At 46.6% G+C, this 15863-nt stretch overlaps 1 protein-coding gene across 2 annotated transcripts in view; it reads left to right on the plus strand.

The window, feature by feature from the left end:
- The window catches only part of STK24 (serine/threonine kinase 24), a 124283-nt gene that overhangs the window by 84651 nt on the left and 23769 nt on the right, over positions 1–15863 (plus strand). For both annotated transcript variants that reach the window (XM_053893169.1, XM_053893127.1), the window contains exons 3-4: positions 5741–5797; positions 15544–15652. In XM_053893169.1, coding sequence (XP_053749144.1) covers positions 5741–5797; positions 15544–15652 — 166 coding nt within the window. The remainder of the gene's footprint in view (positions 1–5740; positions 5798–15543; positions 15653–15863) is intronic.

Below are 15863 nucleotides of genomic sequence, written 5' to 3' on the forward strand. Positions count from 1 at the left end.
CTCAATCCCGTGTGTTCTGTGACTCCCACTTTTTTAAAGTTTATTTATTAGATGCCAGAGAAAGAAAACACATGCATGTGAGCCAGGGAGGGGCAGAGAGAGCAGGAGAGAGAGAGAATCTCAAGCAGGCTCCCAGCTGCCAGCCCAGAGCGGGACTCAGGGCTCAAACTCATGAACCGTGAGATCATGACCTTGAGTGGACACCAAGAGCTGGATGCTTAACCGACTGAGCCACCCAGGCGCCCTGACCCCAGTTGTTTTAATAAAACCTGCTGTGTTGTTGATGTCTTTGGGCTCAGCCTTTATTATGGCTCATGGATCTGGAGGCCTCTGAATGCAGTGCAGGTGCAGAGCAGAAGTTCGTTTTAGAATTCCTGCTGTAAAAATCCTGTTAGCTGAGTGGGGTCCACCCCTTCACTGCCTTGTTTTTTTCTTTCTTTCTTTTTTTTTTTTTTTAAATTTCTTTTAATGTTTATTTATTTTTGAGACAGAGAGAGAGACAGAGTATGAACGGGGGAGGGTCAGAGAGAGAGGGAGACACAGAATCTGAAACAGGCTCCAGGCTCTGAGCTGTCAGCACAGAGCCCAACACGGGGCTTGAACTCACTGGCCGCGAGATCATGACCTGAGCCGAAGTCGGACGCTCAACCAACTGAGCCACTCAGGCTCCCCTTCACTGCCTTGTTTTAACCTTTTTTCTGGGTATCTGAGGGTTGTTAACATGGGGAGCCTTCAGTGTGGGGACCAGCTAGGTCACTGATCAGATGCTTAGGAAGTGGTTACAAATAGTTCCGAGCAAGCTTGCCTGTAAGTGGTATCATGACTGATGTGTTGACACCAAATTACTTTCTGCAAGCAGAAACTGCCTAAAGCAGACTCAAAGCCAAATAAGGAAAGTGCTGTGTTTGCAGCTCATTATGAGAGGCTAATTTTCCTAATATGTTAAAAGTTACTACATCTGAAAAATCGGAAACCCAGTAGAAAAATGGACAAAGGATATGAATAGATGGTTCACAGAAAAGAAAATAATACGTGGCTCTTCAGTATATGAATGTGTTCAAGCCACAGTAAAAGAAACTCTCCTTTTTTATTTTTTCTACTTAACGGATTCTGTCTTCATTTTCTAGGGCTGCCCTAACAAAGTAGCACAGCCCTGGTGCCTTCAGCAGAAAAATGTGTTTCCTTGCAGTTCTGGAGGCTGCAAGTCTGAGTTCAAGGCATCAATTGACAGGATTGGTCCCCTCTGAGGCCTCTCTCCTGCCTTGTAGACACCTGACTTCTCCCTTCTTCACACCGTGTGCACCTGTGTCCTGTCTTAGAAGGGCGCCAGTCACATTGGATTAGGGCCCACCCTAATGACTTGATTTTTAACTTCATTACCTGTCTAAGTACCCAGTCTCCAAATAGAGTTGACCCTTTGAACTGCTGAGGTCTGCTTACAGGCAGAGTTTTTACAGTTCTGTAAATTTATTGCCCGAATAACCTTTTCTCTAGCTTTATTGTAAGACTGCAGTGTGTACTACATGGAACATACATGTTATGTTATGCCTGTTAACAGTCACCAGTTAGTTGACTGTTCATGTTCCTGGTAAGGCTTCTAGTTAGCAGCAGGCTGTTAGGAGTGAGGTTTTTGAGGTGGATTCATGACTTCAGGAGGGTGTGTGGGAGGGTGGCACTTCCCCAGTCCCTGTGTTGTTCAGGGTTCAGCATTACAGATCTGAGGTCCTGGGGCTTAGGGCTTCAGCATATGAATTTGGGGAGGGGAGCAAAATTCAGTTTATAACAATGACAGAAAAACATTACACCTAATTGGCAAAGGAAGGAAGAAATTAGTACTCCTTTGTTGGAGGCATTATAAACTGAGACAGGTTCTTTGAATTGTAATTTGTCATTATTTGGTGAAATTCTAGGGGATTCCTTTGATCTCAAAATTTGCCTTCCAGGAACTTCTCAAAATGACAGCATGTTAGGGTTCTTCTTGACGCTTGGCTCATGACAGCAAAAGACTGGAAACAACTCAATGTTGTCACTATGGCATGTGTTAGTTATGGTTTAAGAAAAGAGGAATTTCTTTTTTTTTTTTTTTTTTAAGTTTTTTTATTTTGAGAGGCAGAGAGAGCAGAAGAGGAACAGAGGAGAGAGAGGGAGAGAGAGAATCTCAGGCAGGCTCTGTGCTGTCAGTGCATAGGCCGATGCGGGGCTTGAACCCACGCACTGTGAGATCACGTCCTGAGTTGAAACCAAGAGTCAGATGCTTAACCGACTGAGCCACCCAGGTGCCCCAAGGGGGATTTCTTGATGGACAGATAGCGAATGCTCTAAGAAGAAGCAAGGTAGAGAGCGGTGTATAGAATGTTGCCATCTGCGTAGAAGGGGAGAAAGAATTCATGGGTATTTGGGTAAAATATTTCTCTGAGGTTACACCAGATGTGGGGGTGGAGGCTGGACAGCTGGGGGCCAGGGGTGAGAGGGAAAGTTCTCAATGTATATGTTCTGGTACCTTTTAAATTTTGAATCTTGAATTTATTAGAGGAACTATTTTCTTTTGTTTAGGAGAAAATTGTATCACAAGGTCGTTTATAATTTACGTTTTTTGAGGTGGTTTTTAAAAGTTTATTTATTTATTTTTAGAGAGAGCAAGAAAGGGCACATGAGCAGGGTAGGGGCGGAGAGAGGGAGAGAGAATCCCACGCAGGGTCTGCACTGTCAGCACAGAGCCCCACATGGGGCTTGAACTCATGAACTGTGTGGTCATGACCTGAGCCAAAACTAAGAGTCGGACGCTTAATGAATTGAGCCACCCGTGTACCCCTTGAGGTGAGTTTTAAAAAATGAAATTATTCTGATTAAAATCATTCTTGTCTTAAGAAGCTGATTTATTTTTTTCCCCCACAAGTCATGGTTTGGAAGGGCCGTGATTCCACATCTGAGCAGTGACAGTGCATGATCACTTGATCACAGAGAATGGGTCAGGTGTGTCCCTTGAACTGACCATCCTTCCTAGACATCCTTGCCTCAGAGCTTGTAGGGCAATAATTATTTTTTTTTCATTGTGGTGTAGAATGTGTATGAATCATTGTTGCAGATTTTATTTTGCTCAGATCCTCCCATGCAGAGAACTACTATTTAGTCTTGTTAATTGGGCTCTTTTGGTTTTACCAGGTTATTTTAAGGCATTTATGGGCGATGGTGTTGATAAAGCTAATAGCACTTTGTATGTGTTTAGTACCTTGAACTTTGCAAAGTGCTTTCACATTCATTATCTCATTATATTGTCAGTTGAATTGTGAGGTTTCGAAACAGAGAGATTATTACCATCTTTTTCTGGATGAAGAATTCGAAAGCTTCAATGCCTCGCAGTGAGTGATAACCTTCGAGCTGGAGGTTTCATTCAGGGTTATAAACTGGCTCTGCTAAGAATAAGGAGAGAATTAATGGTTAGAGTTGGTGGTCTGGTCATACTTCAGGCTTATTGACATTGATCGTGTAGTTCAGGGGTTTTCAGTGGGGGTGGTTTTGGCCCCCAGAAGACATTGGTGATGTCTGGAGACATTTTAGGTTGTCAGGACTGGGGATGTGCTATTGGCCTCTAGTGGGTAGAGGGGCAAGGATGCTGCTGACCAACCCCCAGGGCTCGGGACTGTGCCCCTACCGGCTCACCCAGCCTCGAATGCCGAGGATGAGAGAGCCCTGCTGTAGTCCAGAGGCAGTGAGTATGCCCTGCCCACCACTCTCAAAGCCCGTCTTTTTTTTAATGTTTGTTTATTTATGAAGGAGAGAGAGACAGAGTGTGAGCAGGGGTGAGGCAGAGAGGGAGGGGGACACAGAATCCGAAGCGGGCTCCAGGCTCTGAGCTGTCAGCACAGAGCCTGCTGCGGGGCTCGAACTCACCAGCTGTGAGATCATGACCTGAGCTGAAGTCAGGCGCTAAACTGACTGAGCCACCCAGGCAGACCTCAAAGCCTGTCTTACCCTTCCCCCAGCTCATCCATTTACTGCTCCCTTTTGAATGTTTCTTTTGGGGTTGGTGGAGGTCGAAATTATTGGGAATCCTGACTGATGGGCCAGGTTAAGAGACCTTTTCTGTCTTGGGTTGCGTACATGTGCATTGGAGGCATGATGCTGCCTTCGGGGTGTGCTGCCCAAGGCGGCACAAGTTACACCTGCACCAGGGGCTTCTCTGTATCCGGAGATCTGTCCTTCACTCTGTCCCTGGTTTTCATACTATGCACAGCATCTCTGTCCTGATCCAGGTGGGGAGGTAGCACAGTTTTTCTTAGCACCCTTCTCTTCTGCTGGGGAAGAGAAACCAGCAGCTGGGGGTTCTGGTTTGGGAATTCTAGCCAGGAGGGGAGGAGCGAGGCAGAACCCACAGCTTTTAGGGCTCATCAGGACCATGGGGGAAGAGTCAGCCTACAGAAAGGGACAGTGATTGAACACAGGATGGGAGCTGTGGAGGAGAACGAGCATCCAAGGGAAGGTGGCCACTGAATGATGGCGTCGGTGGGACTGGGGGTCGCTGGTGGGAAAGGGCTGTGCTGGGTCACGCATCCCTAGAATTACTCACGGGTTCCTCGCCACCAGAGCTGTGACCAGTATCCACATCACTAGTGGGCCTTCTTGCCTGCCTGCTCGCTGTGGGTCAGCCACTGTTGACAGCAGAGGCTTGGAGAGGAAATACCTGCCTGGGTCCCTCAGGTTGTAGGAGGGCTCAGGACCCACACCCTGGTCTGGATTGTCCCCGAGTCGGGGGGGCTCCTCACCACCTCATGGATGCTCCCTATCCAAGTGCGGTGTGGAAATTGGCTTACTTGTTGGTTTTCAAGTGAGTATCACTTTAGGATTTGTGTTTGAAAAAAGAACTCTGGGGGCACCTGGGTGGCTCAGTAGGTTAAGTGTCTGCCTCTTGATCTCAGCCCAGGCCTTGATCTCAGGATTGTGAGTTCAAGCCCTGTGTTGGGATTCGCACTGGGTGTGAAGCCTACTTAAAAACCAACAAACAAACTCTGGAAGTCATGGGGGCCTAGTGGCTTCAGGAGAGACAAAGGGAAAAGTCACGGAGTGGACAGTGGTGAGGACACAGACACAAGCATTAGGCTGGGGCCTGCTTTCCTGGAAAGCTCCCTGAAGATTATGGTAGCCTTTGGGCTGTCGGAAATTGGCTGCCTTGCAAGGGGGTGGATGAAAGGCTGCACTGCTGTCCATCCTCCCCTTCCCCCCAGGAGTTCTCACCTTTGCTCAGCTCCCAGGGAACCTGGGCCCTGCACATCCCAGGGCTGCAGGCAGAGATAGGGCAGGGACCTGTTCCCGCGGCTGCATGCTCTGGGCGCCTCCTAGCTGACACTGGGGTGTGCCACGTGTGACGCTGCGGTCCCTGATCCCCACATCCAGCTGTTCTTGAGGATCACCACCTGAGGTTCTTTAGAAGGGGAGCCCCCTACTCCGACCCCCGTGCCTTCCATCCGCTCCTTGAGAGATTCTGGTTCAGTAGGCCCTGAACCTGCTGCTTCTGTGTGGCTGCCGCAGGCTGGGAAGAACTGGGCCAGCCCCGCCCCTGTCTGCACCGGGAGGGCTTTTTCCCTGCACGGGACTCACGTGCACGCGCTTTCTTGCTGTTACACATTTATGAAATTTTCCAGTTCCAAGATAACAGTGAAAAACACCCTGAGGTTATTTAAAATCTTTCCTAGTTTTGCTTTTGAAAAATAATTTCCTTTTTTTGTTTTCTTTTTTTCTGTAGGACACTAAATTGTGGATAATAATGGAATATCTTGGTGGAGGCTCTGCACTAGATCTAGTAAGTATCACACCTGACGCCTAAACACGCCTGAGTTCTTCTCACTAAATCTGGGCTGTAGAGATGATTGTTTTTATCCGTTTCAGTTTCCCCCTTCAGTTGCATGGAAAAGGGACCAATATATATCCTTATAACATATATTTCTGCTTCTAGTAATATTACTGAAGATTTAAGGTCTGCTTTTGAAGCCAGTTGTGTTGTTTCCTGGGAAGCCAGCGCATTCGTCCATGGAAGTCATTAAGGATTTTGCTTGTCATTATCTTACATAAGAACAGTTTGTTAGCTTGTCTTCCAGAACTGGTTTTAACTTCCGTGGAGCTGATACCCCATTGCTCTTCCTTATTTCAGATGATAGTTTAGCTTCCAAAATATGTGTGTTACATTTTCATTTATAACTAATTAGAATCAGGAATTTGAAAACTTAAAAAAATTCATTTCAGGAGTAAGACAGGCAGGCAGAGGAGGATGATCACAGAACAGTGTCACGTGTCAGAGCCGTGGCCAGACCAGGCAGGAGTGCACACTTCTGTTCTCGGGTGCACACTCAGAGCCCTTGCTAGTGCTCACTGTGCATGGTTGGCGGAGCCGGCCCCGCACCCGTGGTCTTGTCCCCAGCCTGGCCCGGACCTCCCGTGCCAGTAGTGGGTGCCAGCCCATGTGCAAGATAGTGGAATCTAGCGATGGGTTGACTTCCCAGCCGTGGTCTGCAGCTTGCTTCTCTTGGTAGAACATGGTCACATGTTGGCCTCTGACAAGGTGCTTACAAATAACTAGTGAATCATAAGCATTGCGTAGGTTGTCCTTGAAACACACTATATGCAAAACAAGTTTTTAAAAAATGGACACAGTGGTTTTAGCACTTGACATCTCGTCCCCACTGTGGTCGCGCAGTGACACCTATGTCCGTGGCACTCTTTTCTTACCTGTCCTGGAAGGGCTGATTTTTGGGTGACTGGTAGTTTCTGAGACAGGCCTCATCTACCATTTTAGTGTTAGTAGGTGGGTCCTGTCTGGTGGACGCTTGGAGGATGATGGGTCTGCCGTTCTCCCTGCCCTCAGAGGGATTGCCGGAAGAAGCTGTGTGTCAGGGGTTACAGTCTTACATAGGTTTTATCCACTAAGGAAAGAGATGTCCTGTGGTTAAAAGATTTCTTTTTTACAGTGGGAGTAGGAGTTAGTAGTTTTGGGGGAAGGTAAGCCTCTAAAACTTGATGTATCTCCAAAGGTATTATGTACCCAATTTTATAATATCACATAATGTTATAAACCATAAAAGCAATTGGTCAGAGTAGTGTTCAAAAGGAAGTTTCCAGAAGATTTTTTTTTTTAATGTTTATTTATTTTGAAGGGAGAGAGCAGGGGAGGGGCAGAGAGGAGGGAGAGAGAAAATCCCAAGCAGGTTTCGCACTGTTGGTGCAGAGTCCGACTTGGGGCTCGAACCCACAAACCGTGAGATCGTGACCTGACCTGAAATCAAGAGTCAGATGTTTAACTGCCTGAGCCACCCAGGTGCCCTGCAAGAAGGAAATTTAATGTGATATCAACAATTCTGTTAAAATGAGAAAAGCAATAGAAGAGCCAGATAAACTGTTTTGACTTGCTTTGCATCTTTTCCATAAATTCACACATGACACAAAGAGCTTTTCATTTTTGACTCTTTTGGGAAATACTACAGGAATGTAGAAAATTTTCTCATTTTGTATAATTAGATTTACTGTTACCTTGAGTGCATCTCGTTTGTGACATACATGAAATTGTTTGCGAGGACTCTTCCCTCCAATGTGGAGACCTTCAGGATGGCAGTTCTGGTCTCTCAGTGCTCTGGTTTATTCATTTTTAATGCCATGGTAATTGAATTTATTTAGTGGTAACTGTGTTTGGAAATTTGAAGTCTGTGAAATTTTAGACATTACAATTGGAAGGAGGTATAGAGTTCTCCATTTAAAAAATATCTCCTATATTAGGGCTCCTGGGTGGCCCAGTTGGTTGAGGGTCTGACTCTTGATTTTGGCCCAGGTCATGATCTCATGGGTCATGGAGTTGAGGCATGCTCAGCGAGCAGCCTGCTTAAGATTCTCTTGTGCGCTCTCTCTCTAAAATTAAAAAAAAAAAAAATTAAAAAATTTCCTGTAGTATCAGTCCCAGCAAACTGCCATCCACCTTCCACATTAATGGTCCTGGTGACAAGAACCAGGCACCCTTTGTTGGACATCCCTAATCATCTCATTTTAATTGATGGACAAACGGAAACACTCAGAACTTTGGTGTCCCACCTAGCAAATACAGCTGGACTTTGGGCCTCGTTGTGTCCAGTGGCAAAGCTTGTGGCCTTCCCTGACCCCACATGTCCTTCCTGTCCCTCTTACTTCATTGTACCTTTCTCGTATCCCCTTGCTGTTGGCATGTCCCCAACCTAGAAAGATGAGGATATTTTAATAATAGGATACAAGAACTATTTTTTTGAATGTCGAAAACCATTAGGATTATTTTGAGAGGGTCTATTATTTGTTTATAAAGATTTTAAGAATGAGAATATTGTAGCATATACAGTTTGATACCGTATAGCTGAATGTACGGATTTAGGGCATTTCTCTGAAAAATTAAGCTTTTATTAAGTGTCTCTCTCTGTTAAGAGGCATAGTGCTTATATATGTATGTGCGACTTCGGAGGAGCCCCACAGGTGGGGTGTGTGGAGGGAAAGGAGACCAGGCAAGGACAGGGCTGTGCCACCCCCAGAGCATGAAGATCTTACTTGGCTCTTTCTTCACCTTTTGCCCTCCAGATGCCTCTTGTCTCTTCACGCGCTCAGTAACTGAGTCCGCTTGGGCTGCCATAACCAATTACACAGGCTGGGGGCTTCAACAGCAAACATCGATTTCTCATAGTTCTGGAGGCTAGGAAGTTCAAGGTCAAGGCACAGGCAGATCTGGTGTCTTATGATATGAGACAGATTTCAGCATTTGAATTTTGGGTAGAGGGGTGGACACGCAGTTCAGTCCCTAACACTAATGAAAACTAAGGTTTCAGTGTGGTCACAGGTATACAGCTGTCTCTCTGTTAACCCCTCCCTGTTCTTGGCCATGAGCATGTTGAAGTGTGTGTGCAGATTTTGTTTTTTGCTGTTTTACTCTGCATTGTGGTTAACAGGTCTTTTTACTTAGGCTCTGAGATATTAGTTAAATTTCTCTCATTGTATCTTTTTTTTTTTTAAGTTTATTTATTTAGAGAGTGTGTGTGAGTGTGAGCAGGGTTCGGAGGGTCGGGAGGGGGGCGGCGGACAGAGGGAGATGGAGAGAGAGAATCCCAAGCAGGCTCCACGCCGGACTCGGGGGCTCAAACCCACAAACTGCGAGATCATGACCTGAGCCTTAATCAAAAGTCAAGATCTGGACGCCCAGCCAGCTGAGCCACCAGGCACCCTACCTCGCATTGACTCTTAATGACACTTTAGCCCGGGGCAGGAAGGTGGCCACCTGCCTTTAAGATTGCCTTTTAGCATGTCTGATAGTTAATTTTGGGGGGCTTGCTTTTAATTCTGGAATTGAGGTTCCAGGTAGAGGCCGGCTCCAGGTCAGGATGCGGGATAAAGAATTGCCTGGATGTTCCCTGGCGGGAAGTGGGGTGTTTTGGATGTAGGTAGGGAGCTGTCTGGGTGCTGAGAGGGCTTCCTCAGGTCCAGGCCACTGAGCCCTGACATACCAGCAGCGTCAGCTGTCGGAGCCCAAGAGAACTGCAGACCTGATCCTCTCTTGCTGTTCTGTACATTCAGAGGGGGCCCAAGAGAGGAAAGTGACTTTGCCCCAGGCTAAAGATGGTGGCTTCAAGACCAGGTTGAGATTTCTAGTCTGCAGCACGGCCTATAAGTAAATCTTGGGCTTTGCGGATGAGACAAATTAAAGGACACAACCGAAAGACTTCATTACTTCAGCTTTTGTTAACACAGATCTGCTCTTTGTGAATTACTGAGAGGCTGGCCCGTGCATGAACTCCCGGTCCTGTTGTCTTTGCCTGGGCATCTCTGTATCTGGTGGAAAATAAGCTGATGCTGTTGGAACATGTGTGTCCCTTGGAGACTTCTCTTCCTCTTTCCTGGGGATGCATCCTTTTTGACTTTTGAAAAAAAATGCAATTGATTTTAACCTGTTAGAGCAGTAAAATATGGTATCTGGCATGAAGAATAATATTAGACACAATATGGCTTAGTTTTCTTTAAGTTTATTGTTATTATTATTATTTTTAGTAACCTCTACACCCAGTGTAGGGCTCGAGCTCACGACCCTGAGATCGAGTCGCATGCTCTTCCCACTGAGCCAGCCAGGTGTCCCCAATGTAGCTTAGTTTTTAAGAGTCATGAATGTTAGAGTAAAATAGGCATATGCTTTATTTTGAATGCATGTGTGTGAAAGTGTTCAACCTGTTGAATTTTTTTTAATTTGAAAGATAATTAAATAATAAATTGAAATTAAATGTTTGTAGGATCCTAAGCAGACTCTGCGCAGACAGCAGAGTCTGATGTGGGGCCCAAACCCATGAACCGTGAGATCACGTCCTGATAGATCATGTCCTGATGGAAGCCCTAGAAGCCACTGTGAGAAAACGCTGGGTTCTAGTTTGAAAACCAGTAAATGTAGATAATTTCTCAAGCTCCATCTTCTTCTGGGGTGCCATGACTCGTGAATGTAATGGGTATCATGCAGTTAAAGACTTTGTAACTTAAAACGGGATAGGTTTCGAGTGAATTCAATTTTCATTCAGATAATATTTGTTGTGTGCCTGCCACGTGTCAGGCGTTGTGCTAGCCCCTGGGAGTTAGTGCAGTGGACGAGGCAGAAGGCAGTCCCACTGGCCCGGAGCCGTGCTCTAATGGGAGAAGACGGCTTGTTATATTGTATGTGGGCAAGTGCCATCAGGGGAAGAAAGCCAGGTGGGGTGGATTGGGAGGATTGGTGTGAGGATTAGGCCCGGACGGCCAGAGCCCGGAAGATCTGTAGGTGGTTAGGTCAGTCTGTGCTGCAGGAGAGCATCAGGGATGGGCTTGGAGTCTAATGAAGAAGGAACTGTGCTCCACAAAGTAGTCACTCTATCAGGCAGACGTGTTTGACAAACTTAAAAATGAATATGCAACATGATTTTATTTTACTTTAATTTTTTAAATATTTATTTGTGAGCAAATAAATATTTGCACTCCGACTCTGTGCAGACAGCAGAGAGCCTGATGCGGGGCTCGAACCCATGTACCGTGAGATCCTGTCCTGAGCCGAAGTCGGACCCTCGACTGACTGAGCCACCCAGGCACCCCATGCAACATGGTTTTAAAGGATCAGATGGTGTATTCATTAGTGTTAGGCCGAGCTGCTGTTGTAGTGGTCCCCAAACAGCATCTCACACAAGAGAGAAAAGTACAGTTGACCTTTTAACAACATGGGTTTTAAATGCACATGTCCACTTACATGCCGATTTTTCTTCCTAGACAGGACAGTACTGTAAATGTATTTTCTCTTCCTTACGATTTTCTTACTACCATTTTCTCTGGCTTACTTTATTGTAAGAATACAGTACATGATACACAGAACATACAAAATGTGTGTTAAGGGACTGTATGTTATTATTAAGGCTTCCAGGCAACAGTAGTTAAGATTTTGGGGAGACCAAAGCTGTATGCCGATTTTCAAGTACACAGGGGCCGGTGCCCCTAAACCCTACTTTGTTCAAGGGTCAACTCTCTTTCCATCCCACATGTGGGGTCACTGGGCTCCAATCCACATGGTCATCAGGGCCCTGCCCTGGAGGGTAGCTCTGCCATCTGTTACCCATGGCTTCCTGTGTCTTCAGTCACTGTCTTCTCTGGCTGCCAGTGTTTTCAGGGCCAAGACCAGGAAGGGGCAGTCGCTTCTGTGCATATTCCACGGGTGAGAACTTAGTCACCCGGCCAAGCCTGCTGAGCTGCTGCAGGAGCTGGCACGTGTGGCCTTGTTGGGTGGCCGTGTGCCTGGCAAATCATCTCTGTTAGAGTGGAGACGGGAGAACAGACCTGGGGGAGAGGGAGTTCAAAGTCACCCAGAGATGAGACTCCCAGAGTTTTTTCCTGGGAGTCTTTCTTTTATAAAGATTATGTGAAGAGTGCGCAGTCCTCCTACTGAGAGAGAGCACCTTGTTTATATTGCTTGGACATGTTAATGGTGGAGGGTGCTAATCTAGGACTCTGAGAACTTAGCCGGGCCTTCCCCACCAGTGAAGAACTCTGGTGCAGAGAACAGCCGAATACCTTTTACAGCGAACTTTGACACCATCGATCCTCTCCCTGTAAATAGACTGTCTCTCTTTGTCCCCTTCCCCCACTGCCCCCCCGCCCATGGCATATAAATCATTGGTGGGTAGTGTTTAGGTCAGATTTAAAAGGGCATGGCCAGACACACATTAGTCAGAGAGCCAGCTCCTAATGATTCAGGGGAAGATTTTTAAATTAGTTTTCTCTATTCTTCTTATCTCCCCTTGGTGGTGACACCAGGTGACTTTGCTGTTTCTTTCCTGAGACTTGATAACAGAAGGGAGGTGGTGGTTACCTCCAAGTGGCACCAAATGTTACTGATTACCTGCTTGGGTAGATACCTGCCGGAGGAGGGAATGGAACCCATGCTCTGAGGTGGGGTTTTGCAGGACTGGGTTACCCTTGTACATTGCGGTGCATTCCGGGCCAGCAGCCCTGCCTTCCCTGCCCTGTTCTCCCGGGTTACCAGAAAAGTGCCTTTTCCTCTTTTTGAGTCTTAAAAATGTGTCTGACCCGTGAAGACTCAAATATATGTGGAGAAGACAGACCAGGCAGGGTTTTCAGATTGTGTTCTTTGAAACAGTAGTTCTGATGTGTATTTCTTGAAAATAAGACTCTTGGCCAGATAATTGTGGGGGAAAATTAGGTTCCGTGGAACAAAGTATGCAGCATGCTACCTTCGTCTGAGGTAATCTTTGGCAATCGTAATTAGAAATTGGGGGGCACCTCGGTGGCTCAGTCTCTTAAGCGGCCGACTCTTGATTTAAGTTCAGGTCATGTTCTCATGGTCGTGAGATTGAGCCCTACATAGGGCTCTGTGCTTAACAGTGCAGAGCCGGCTTGGGATTCTCTCTCTCTGCCCCTCCCTCACTCTCACTCACTCTCTCAAAATAAAGGAAAATAAAATAGAAAAAGGAGATTGGGATCCTCCTTGGCAGGTTAGTTGACCCACGAGTGTGACCTCCCAGCGTGTAACACGCGGTAGGACCAGAGCGACCGGCGCATCGTCCTGTTCGTGCATTGTGCACGGGGGACTACCGAGGGGGACGGCTCGGTCCGGGCACGCGGCTGCCACTGCCAGAGTCCCCTGAGGCCCGCGGGTTAGGAGAGGCAGCCTGGCTGCCCCCCACCTTCCCTCTTTCATGCACGCAAGGGGGGTTCCTGGAGCCTCCAGCGGGGCCTGCAGCAGGGGCGGCCCAGCTCGCCCGATGGCTGGAAAGCAGCGCCAGTGGGAGTCCAGCCATCATGAAGGGAAATGGGGAGCCTCACTTGCCCCCATCTTGGGCGCCATCTAACAGCTGTTCGGTTACCATCATCCTGCAAAGGCCCTGAGACACGTCTGAGAAAGGGTACGTGTGTCTGTTGGAACGCTGCTCTAGAGAGGGTCTTAGCTGCCCTTCCCTTTGGATTAAAGCACATCTCTCTCTCTGTCTTTTTTTTTTTTTTTTTTTTTTTTTGAGTGAATCTGTCAGCTTTAGAATTCCTTCACCTTTTTTTGTTTTTTTTAGTTTTTTGTTATTTTTAAGGTTATTTATTTTGAGGGAGAGAGAGGGAGGGAGGGAGAGAGAGAGTCAGTCCCAAGCAGGCTCCATGCTGTCAGCACAGACCCCAACACAGGGCTTGATCCCACGAACCCTGAGCTCACGACCTGAGCCGAAATCAAGAATCAGACCCTCAACTTACTGAACCACCCAGGCGCCCCACTGTTTTTGTTTTTGTTTTTGGTTTTTTTGAGTGTAGTTGACACACGATGTTACGTTAGTTTCAGGCGTACATCATAGCGATTTGACCAGCGTGTTCCATACACTGTACTCCCCGCACATGTGGCCACCATCTGGCAAAGTACATCACTGTTGCAACACCACTGAGTGCGTTCCCTGCGCCGTGGCTTTTATCCTTGTGGCATACATTCATTCCACACCTGGAATCCTGTCCCTCCCTCGCCCCTTCACCGTCTTGCCCAGCACTTCCCTCCTCCGGCAGTCACTAGTTTGTTCTTTGTATTTACAGGTCTGATCCTGTATAGCTCATCTGTCTTTTTAAAATTTACGCAGGGAAGGTGACGGGGTGGTGGCTTCCTTCCACGAAGTGTGAGGATTTGGGTGATGATAGCATCCCTGTCAGATCTAAAATGGGATTCTGAGGATTATCATATGGATAAAAAATTAACATAAATTATGAGAATTCTGTCCCTCTCTCTGAGGGCACCATTATTGGTCCTGTAGGGAGTGTTAGATTGTTGTGCTGATTTGTGGAACTATTAGGTGTGGTTGAATTCCCTGCTCTGAAGTAATGGTGGACTATTTACCTTGTCTGAGCTGCACTCTAGAACCTAATTTTTCCTTTTAACAGAGGATATATGAATTTGGCATTTCTTCCTTACATCTTCATACAATTATAATTTTAAGGCGTCAGTATTAATTCTTTTGAGTTTCTCACAGTAAAGGTTTTCAGAGGCGATTATATTTTATTCTTATTTGGGATAATAGACTAACATATTTATTATGTGACCAAAAAAAAAAATATCCCGCATCACTGGAATTGAGCCCTTTACAGCTCTCTTCCCCCAGGTCTTAAAATTCAGATTGGAGGGGCGCCTCGCCTCTGTGGCTCAGTTGGTTAAGTGTCTGACTTTGGCTCAGGTCATGATCTCAAGGTTTGTGAGTTCAAGCCCCATGCTGGCCTCTGTGCTGACAGCCCAGAGCCTGAAGCCTGATTCAGGTTCTGTGTGTCTCCCTTTCTCTGCCTCTTCCCCGCTCATGCTTGATCTCTCTCTCTCAAAAATAAATACACATTTAAAAAAACTTCAGATTTGAAAAGTTCTGGTGCATGGGTAGCCTCAGACGGCAGTCGGCCCCCAGGCCACGACCACGGGCGTGGTGATGACCATGGTATGTGTTAGGATGGGGTACCCTAACTGTGAGCTCCCAGGCTTTGGTCTCTGGACTGAAGTCCCTCCCAAGCTTAGCTTGTTGGCACAACTGGGCTGACCACAGGCTTTCTCACTGGCCCTGCTTCGATTCTTAGCCAGATTTGCTTTAATTGGCAAACTCTTTTTTTCTTTGCTGCTTTCTTTACTTTTTGGGGGAGGGGTCTTTTAAATAGGTTTTAATTGTTCAGGCAAAATGGCTATTTGGAGTGAAGAAATTGTTATTTGATTTTTTAAAAATGTTTATTTACTTATTTTGAGAGAGCAGGGGAGGGGCAGAGAGAGGGAGACAGAGAATCCCAAGTAGGTTCCCAGTTGCCTGCACAGAGCCCGACGCGGGACTCGAACCCACAAACCGTGAGGTCATGACCTGAGTCAAAACCAAGAGTCGGACACTTAACCGGCTGAGCCACCTAGGCGCCCCTGGAGTGAAGATGTTTTTAGATTTGAATATTGTTCATTTAACATGGGTATTGACTGTGTTTGATCATCTCAAACTTCTCCTAAAATGATCATTTGAGTAACTTTAATAACTCTTTTCTTACTAGTTAGAACCTGGCCCTTTAGATGAAACTCAGATTGCTACTATATTAAGAGAAATACTGAAAGGACTTGATTATTTGCATTCGGAGAAGAAAATTCATAGAGATATTAAAGGTAAGAAAATATGTTGCTTTCCATGCCTCTGAAATCCTAAGGCGGGTGGGAAGGCCCAGTACAGGGGAAGCTTGTACTTCTTCTCAAAGGGAGGTTGTCCTGCACGTGTTCGGGGAGTGCCTTCAACCTGCCTGGGGTGGGGTGGGGTGGGGTGGGGCGGCTTTGAGGGGGATCCCACCGATCCTGCTCGCGTTGAGCACGAGATCTCGAA

The sequence above is a fragment of the Panthera pardus genome, unplaced genomic scaffold (assembly GCF_024362965.1).
Source record: "Panthera pardus isolate Hobbes unplaced genomic scaffold, ASM2436296v1 HiC_scaffold_1, whole genome shotgun sequence".
Classification (NCBI taxonomy): Eukaryota; Metazoa; Chordata; class Mammalia; order Carnivora; family Felidae; genus Panthera; species Panthera pardus.